Genomic DNA, 8,385 nt, shown 5'->3' with positions numbered 1-8,385 from the left:
GTCTGCCGGGAGATGTCCCCAGAGCTGGACTGACAGCACTAGCCATCACCTTGTGCCCATGGCCTGTGTCACCAAGTGCCATGGTAAGTGGAAGTGACGCCTCCCCAGAGATCAGGTTAGCTCTGATAATGCTCCAGCCGTCTGCCCACCCGCTTGCCCTCAGGCCACCTGGAAGGGCAGTATGCAGGGTACAGAGAGAAGCCACATGGCCCCATGGCTCTTGGAGTGATGGGCAGGGAGTCTGGGCCAGAAATGGAGAGAAACGCCTTCCCCTTCAGCCCAGCCTCAGCCTGGCGTTCCCACTGCTGTTCCCCAGAAGTCTCGGAAACACCAGGCAAACTCTCAGGGCTTGCTGATTGGCCCTCTGAGGGCATGCATGAGTGGGGGGATGCCTCCCTCCATCCCTGTAGCAGGCACTCCTGTGCCCCTCCCACCCTGTTCCTGCCAATGCACCCCACCAGCAGCTCCCTACTGCCAGTACCTGGGACTCTGCTAGAAGAAGCCTTTTCCTGGCGACTAGAGCATGCTCAGCCCACACACCAGGCAGGCTGGAAATGCTGGCAAGTTAACACCCTGGGCACAGACTAAATGGATAAATATTCCAACTTCCTTGCCCAGGAGTGGGACAACAGAGGCATGCTCTGCGCGGTCTCCCAGAGGTCCCCGGCAGAACTGAACACCAGCTGCCCACAGCTGCAACTGCTCCTTCATGTCGGCTCTGTGGGTTCCCTTTCTTGTCTGCCCTCCCGGCTCTCTACAAGCGCTTTCAGGAACTGTCTCCTAAATAAAGTGCTCAAATTCAAATCTTTGTTTCAGATTCTGCTTCTGGAGGAATCCAATGTAAACAACCCCAACCAAAGATACCAAACCCAACCAGTGGTGGAGATCTCTTCTAGTTCTGTTTTGTACACACTTCTAGAGCATGAGCTATGTGGCAGGATATATTGGGCACCGTCCTTGTCCCTAGTAGGGAAATCACACTGATAACTGTACTAGACAAATATATAAAGCAGGATAAAGAAAGTGGTGGGGAGGCGGTAATCAGGGAGGGCCTTACAGTGGAGGTGACATCTGAGGTTTTGAAGGATGAATAGGAGTTCTCCAGGTAGACAAGAGGAAGATGGGAATAGCATAGTTAACAATCCAGAGGTGTAAAAAGGCGCAAGGTATAAGAGATTTGATCAAACAGACAGAGAATCTTGTCTGTACTGTTAAAGGTATTTAGATATTATCTTGAAAAGATAGGAGGATTTTAAGAAATTGTGGGTTATCTTTTTTCTGATTGCATAAGCATCAAATGCTCATTGTAGACAAGTTGGAAGATAAATAGAAGTATAAAGAAGAAAATAAAATTACCTTAAATCCAGGGTTAATTAAATCTCACTGGTGTGTTGTCTCTTGGGGGAGGAGAGGAGGAGGCAGAAGAGTGAGGTGATCAGACTCAAGTTTTAGAAAGAGCTCTGGCGGCTGGTGAACATCACGCGGCTGGAAAGATACTGGACGTGAAGTGGCCGGCTGGGAGGATCCTCCACGGGGATGCTGGGTGGGGGGAGGGAGAGGCTGGGCTTCCTAGGGTGCTCAGAGGTGGGAGTCTCTGGACCAGCTGGGTGGGGCATGGGGTAAAAGAGAGGAGGGAAACATGATCACTAGAGAAACTCCGAGGGTCTCTACCCATCAATGGGTGGAGGTGACAGGGACTGGGAGCCAGGAGACCTGGGTTCTCATTGCAACTTTGTCATTTCCACTCTGTGGGACCTCAGGCAGGTCCCTTGAATCCTCAGAGCCACACTTCCCTGACCTGAAAATGGAAAGACTATTTCATTCCTACTTTCCTCACGGGCTTGTCAAGCTAGTCCATGGGTCAAAGGGGACTGCCAACCTTGATGGATGAGAACCTGTGGCTTCAGGCTCTCCTGAAACTTTGGCTCAATCCTTTCCCTGACCTTCTGCCTCTACTCATCAGCCCCCAGGAGGCCAGGGCAGACTCACCATCCACTAATTTTCCCTCCCTCTCTACATCCTTCACAGAGGATATGTCTACTCTTCCCTCTGGCAAAAAGGCTCTTGACACCCCCATGCACCACCATGAATGCATTCAGTTTCCATACTAATTGGTGCCCTAGTATGTTCCAGGTGTTAGGAATACAGTGGTGTACAGGACAGTCAAGATCCCTGCCCTCCTGGCGCTCATATGCTACCCAAGGGGAAACATATCATAAACAGATAAATTTGTATACTGATGTAATGAAGGGGGTAAAATAGGATGATGTGATACAGAGAGTGGGGTGTATTTTAGACTTGAGTGGTCCGGAAGGGACCACTGAACTAAGATCTAAACAATTCAGGCAGAGGAAGTGCAAGTGTAAAGGTCCTGGGGTGGATTTGGGCTTGGACTGTTTAAAGAACCGGAAGGTCAGTATGCCTGGGTTTGTCAAAACTCCTGCCCACCTCCCTTAAGTGTTGTCACCTCTGTGATGCCTTCTTGGATTATCCCCCCCCCCAGTCACACACACACACACACACACACACACACACACACACACACATCCTTTACTTGCTGATTCAGCTCCAGCCAGTGTCCATACCCCTGCAGTTACAACCAATCCTCGCCACACTGGGTTGTGAAGGACTCTCCGCACACTAGACTGGCAGCTCTTTGAGGCAGGCACTATCTCGAGGGCTCCGCTAGCCAGCACTGTTCGGGCATGTAGCGGGTGATCATTTGACAAATGAAGAAACTGGCCAGTAGGGAAGTGAATACCAGGTAAAAGAGCTCACTCCTTTACTTGTTTAAATGCTGCCTTCTCCAGCTCCCTGAAGAGCTGCCTCGTCCCTCCCGCTACCCCACTCCTCATGCCCTTACCATGCTCCACTTTCCCCTTTGCACACATCACCTTCCCACATACCGCAGGCCGTGTTTATTTATCATGCTACCTGTCCCACCCACCTCGTCACACACACACAGAATGTAAACCCCACCCATCAGAGATTTGGGGTTAAGTTGTGCAGGAATGTACCCCAAGAGTCTAGGCCAGTGCCTGGCACATAGCAGGCATATGTAGGCACAGATGCGGACGAGGTAAGCGAAGGTGTGGATCACGGATCCGTTTCTCGGCCTCGCGGAACAGGAGGCACCCCTGCAGATGCCTGCTAGCCTGCCTCTAACGGAGGAGGTCAGGGCTGGGGGGCGACCCCTCCGCCCGCGCCGGCCGCCCGCCCGCGCGCGGTCTGCGCACCCGTAGGCTCTGGACAGAACATTCGCACTTGGTGGCTGGAGAAACTCCAGCGGGGCAGTCCAAGCGGCCCGAGGCGGATGGCAGAGCGGGTGCTGGCTCGGGTCATCTGCTCTCCCTGCTCTCCCCGGTCCCTCGCCGACGCCGCTCTGACCCCGGTTCCGCGGTGGGAAGTCGGAGCCGGGTGCCCCCCGGGAGCTGCGCCTGGCGCGCCGCTGCGGGCTGGAAAGGGAGCGGGCGCCGGGTCCCCGCGTCGCCCCGAGCCCGCGCGCGCCCCCGCCCCTGCCCAGCCGCGGCCGCGCTGTCAGTCCCCATTAGCGCTAACAGGCTCCAGACGGAGCGGGCCCGGCGCGGGCTTAATGCAATCGGCGCGTTACCTGGGGCGCAGGCTACATTACCAGCCCGGCCCCCGCCCGGCGCGGCCAGAAGCAGCCAGCCCGCGCCCCGCCGGCCGCCCCGCGCCTCCCGCGTCCTCGGGCCGCGCCCGAGCGCCACGCGGCGGAGCCCAGCCCCGGCCCGCGCCCCGCGCCCCGCGCCCCGCGCCCCGCCGCGGCCAGGCGGGCACCGGGATCGCGGCGAGGCCCGACACGTGAGTGCGCCCTGCGCGCCGCGGCCCAGGTGCGCCGGGGAGGCCCCGGCCGAGGGCGCGGAGCCAGAGCCGCCGCGAGTTTGAAGTGCAGAGGGGTGAGTGTCCGGGAGGCTCCCGGGGCCGCGGACGCGGCACAGATCGGAGCTGGGGGCGGGGGACAGGGAGCGGCGGCCGGCACCGTCTTGGTCACCGCCCTGGGCAGCGTCTCAGCCTCCGCGCGTCCCGGCCCCGCCATCTGGGGGCGAGAGGGAGCGGGCGCAGGAGCGACGCGCGGCGGGTCCCAGGCCAGACCCACGGGGCGCGGCGCGGCCGTCTCCGCCTCCCGGTTCAGTCTCCGCGCCGCGCGCCGCTACGACTGTTCCCAAATTCTTCCGACAGACGCGCTCGGGTTTGGCGATCCCCGCGCCCGCCCGTGCGCCCGGCCGCTGTGTGCGCGCGCTCCGGGGTGTCGGGAGGCGCGGGCAGGGCGGGATGGCCCAGTGACCGCGGCTCTTCCCTCCACCCGAGCAGGACCTCGGCGTGCTCCCAGGACCGCTGCCGTTCCCCTCGCCAACCGCACCCATGCTTCTGGCGCGGATGAAGCCGCAGGTGCAGCCCGAGAACAGCGGGGCGGCCCCGGGGCCGGAGCCGCCCGGGCAAGGGCGCAAAGCCGTGGAGCTGTTGGTGGTGAAAGAGCGCAACGGCGTCCAGTGTCTCCTGGCGTCCGGAGCCGGCGACGCGCAGCCCCGGGAGACCTGGGGCAAGAAGATCGACTTCCTGCTGTCGGTGATCGGCTTCGCGGTGGACCTGGCCAACGTGTGGCGCTTCCCCTACCTCTGCTACAAGAACGGCGGCGGTGAGCCCCCCCCCCCATGCGCCGGGGTTTGACTGGGGAGGCCACCTGCCCGCGGCGGCGGGACAGGGGCTGGGATGGAGGAGCGGGGACGCGCCGCGGGAGAAGCGAGGCACGTGAGCGAGTCTGGAGCGCAGGAAGGGTCTGGACAGGGCTCAGGGCAGAAAAGGATTGGAGTTCCCGATGGAAAGGGGGAAATGGAGGCTGGTCCCGGGGCAGTGATAGGCGCACGGGTAGAAGGACAGAATCTGAGACCCTGAAATGGGCGAGAAACCCTCATCTTTTGATGGTTTGCAGGAAGAGGTGGAGATCTGGAGAGCTCTGGAAGGGGCACCAGAAGTGCTCGGGATGTGACAGTCAGACACAAAAGTGACCCTAACTCCAGCACCCTGAGCCTTGGGGCAGGGACCTCTGGGCCAAAATGGGAGAGAGGATGTGGGTTCCCTGACGGACTTGGGAGGCCCTGCACTCTTGGGGACAAAGACTCTGGAACAGACACACACCAAGAGTGGCTAGTGCCAGAGGGAACTCCACTCTCGGCTTGGTGGAGGCACCAGAGTGCCCAGCCTAGGTAGGATGTCGTCATTAGGTACCAGAAGCTGGTCCGATCCTTGAAGCAGGAGGCCTGGGGGTTTGGGATGAAGGCTTTACCTCCTGGGGTCGTGGCCACGAGATGCCAGGTAGAGTGGGAGAGGGGCCTGGAGGAAACTCCAGGGGAAGTAGCCAGGCTCTTTCCCCTTTCCTGAGCAGGGTGACAGATGACCTACCTGCCTGGGGTGTGAGTCTAGAGACCAACCACAGCCCAGTGAAAGGGTCAGAGCCCTGGAAAAAGTGGCTTGAGGGCGGGATACAAGGTGCTAAGCCCCTAGCTCCTTCTTGAGTTCCTTGGCTCCTGGGCGCCCAAACCACTCCAGTCCGGGGCCCTTGCGGGAATGAGTTCAGGGGTGCCCTGCAGAGCCTGGAAAAATGATGCGGAGGAAGAAGCTGGCAGAGGGGGCCCCAGCTCTGGAAACTTATCTCTATTCACTGGATCATCCTGCCTGGCAGTGGCTCTAGCTTGTGACTCCAGGTGGTCAGAGGCAGGCATGGTAAGGATTTGGAAACAAATAAAGGGAATAGCTTGTGACCAGTGCCATAGGCTCTGGGACCCAGGTGTTTGCTTCAGAATTTGCCCTGGACACTTGCTTTGGTTGAGAAACGGGAAGCATGATCCCAAGGTGACACTCTTCCGTGTGTGGTTGGCCCCAGGGAGGGAGGAAAGGCAGATTCCATGTATTTTTAGCAAATGGGTAAATGATGAATGAAAGACACACTGAGGCCCTAAGTTGCGCCACCCAGCATGTCCCCAGTTACTATCTGAGACGGTGTGTCCCTAGACGGCAGGAGGCCGTATCATTAATCAGCAGTAGTTATCGGGTTCCTCCCAGGGTGAGGCACAGTGCTAGGCTCTGCAGGGGCCACGTAGATATATTCATCACCAGGTCTGCCTGCAAGGAGCTTTAGTCACCCAAAGTGTCCCACCACCACACACCATTTTCACGGTTTTAAGTATTCGTTGAAACTAAAAGCATCCCAGATAGCCAATTGGACACATCAGCTAGCTGGATGTTTTGCAGCTAACACTGGGTGCTCCCTCGGCCATTGCCACCAACTGTGAGCACCTGCTGCATGCGTGCAAGGTGATACTCCAGATGCTGGGGACACAGACACAGCCGATTTGTCACAGGCTCCAGTTTGTAGGCAGACTTGGCGGGAAGCTTCTCTCCTTGGAACCTGGCACATCGCCCCACCCAAGTTGTTCGGTCACTTATCTCTTTGTGTATCGGTCACCCAAATAGACCGGGGCACATCGAGAGCATAGACTGTGGCTTGCTCCTCCCTCTATTTCGAACGCCCCAAATAAGGTATAGGTCCTAGGAATGTGGTAGCAGGTACCCAACAGACTTCCACTGAAGTAAATGAATGAAATGATCCAAGCCCTCAAAGCCTTATGCCCACCCAGAGACAGCGGGCACCCCGGCAGTAACTGACCAAGAGAGGGTGCTGCTGCTGGGCGGGGGGTAGTCTAGAGGTTCGAGGCCTTGGCTGTGCAGTCCCTGGTTCCAGCTCCTGCCAGTGGGACTTGGGGCGGCCTCATATGCCCCAGTGTCCTCATCCATCAAGTGGAAAGAATGATTTTCATCTCTGAGTGTGAGGATGGGATGTTATACGAGGCTCGTGGAGAGCTGGGCATGGAGCAGGGCTCCTAGTAAAGGTAGCGGCTACTCTTTCTGAGCAACATTTTGATGATGTGGGAAATGGATGTGAGAGGTGACCAGTGCTCTAAAGGCCTGAGGAGGGGCTGTGTGGGCAAGATGGGGAGGGGGACTGTGCTTGGAGCTCAGCCCCTTGGGGTGGGAGGGGCATGGACAAGCCTGGAGAAGGTAGGAGGCATTCTTGTCGTTGGAGAATGCACAGGGGATCATCTCAGAGACGAGGGGTGTGGGCTGGCCGGAGGGCAAGCCAAGTGGAGATAAGGGTAGAGAGGCAAGTCGGGGCCCAGCCCAGGAGACCTTGAATGCCAGGCTAAGGGGTGGGGAAGTTGTACCAGTGAATTTCCATTTCTGGCTCCCCTGTCCATGGTTGACACAACCTCCCCCTCCATCTCCTACTGGCAGGTGGCTCCTTCTGTAAACTACTCCTCGGCCCCCTGGGGGAGCTCAGCTGGCCGCTTCAGAGCTTTATCTCTGCTGAGCCCTCTGGGCTGCTCCTTCGGAGATCAATTCTTAACCTTGATTCTAAAGTCAGTCCCTGACATGGGCCAGCAGGTTGCACAGGTGGGTATCCTATAATCGTGGAAGCAGCCAGAAGACCCCAGTTTGAATCCCAGCTCCATTTCTCTGGGCATGGCCCAGCCTCTCTGTAAGCCCAAGCTTCCCACTACAGCTGAAGATGAGCTTAGAAGACCCCCAAGAGCTGTCCTTCTCTGATGGCCTGGCTCAGCACCGCACCCAGGCCGGGCCTCACCCGCCCTGTTACTTACTAGCCTGTGTACTCCTCTGGTTCCAGTTTGAACATAGTAACCTCCCAGCCTGGCTGTGCACACTGGCTCAGACTGGAGGATGTTTGGAGATGATAGAGGTGCCAATAGTCTAGGCCCCCGGCTAATACTTTCTGAATAAATTCCTGAGAACAATCAGCCTGTCTGAACATCTTCCCATAGGCCAGCTGCTGGGACGACGCACAAGTGCAGGAGGCTGCTGACAGGGAAGGCCAGTCTTGGAAATTCCAGGGCTTTGTTCAGAACCTTTTCCAACAGAGAGACACTGCCAGGCCGTGGGGCTATTTTCAGAGTGCTAGAATCTCCCTTGCACCTGTGATCTTGGGCCTGGCCTGTGCTGGTCCCCAGGGAGGCATGGGCAGCTCTGCTGGATCCCTATGTCTGCCTCCCTGAGAGGGAAGGGGTCTTGGCAACGGCTACTTCTGAGATGAGTCCTGTGCTGTCAGGCACGTGGTCCCTGGGTTCAGAGAGACCCGGGTTGAATCTAAACCTGACACTTCCTGGAAATGTAGCCTTGGACTCACCCCCTCTGGGCCTCAGTTTTCTTGTGCAGAGAAGTAGAAAGAGTATACCTTCTGGCAGGGTGATGACATAGATGACATAAACGAAGGCCTCAAAATAGTGTCTGGTGTGTAGAAAGGGCTCAGTAAACGGACCTGTTCCTATTGTTGTTAACGTTTGATGATTTTTA

The 8,385-nt window shown here is 57.7% G+C and overlaps 1 protein-coding gene across 1 annotated transcript in view; it reads left to right on the top strand.

Annotated features, from left to right (window-relative positions):
• Positions 1-4,383: 4,383 nt before the first annotated feature.
• SLC6A2 (solute carrier family 6 member 2) overlaps positions 4,384-8,385 on the top strand; it is a 46,944-nt gene continuing 42,942 nt past the window's right edge. Inside the window, exon 1 of the mRNA XM_041764902.1 lies at positions 4,384-4,657. Within this exon, the coding sequence (XP_041620836.1) occupies positions 4,384-4,657 (274 nt within the window). The remainder of the gene's footprint in view (positions 4,658-8,385) is intronic.

Source organism: Vulpes lagopus, chromosome 8 (genome assembly GCF_018345385.1).
Source record: "Vulpes lagopus strain Blue_001 chromosome 8, ASM1834538v1, whole genome shotgun sequence".
Lineage (NCBI taxonomy): Eukaryota > Metazoa > Chordata > Mammalia > Carnivora > Canidae > Vulpes > Vulpes lagopus.
Note: the sequence above shows the minus strand (reverse complement) of the source record. Positions and strands in the feature narration are given on the sequence as shown.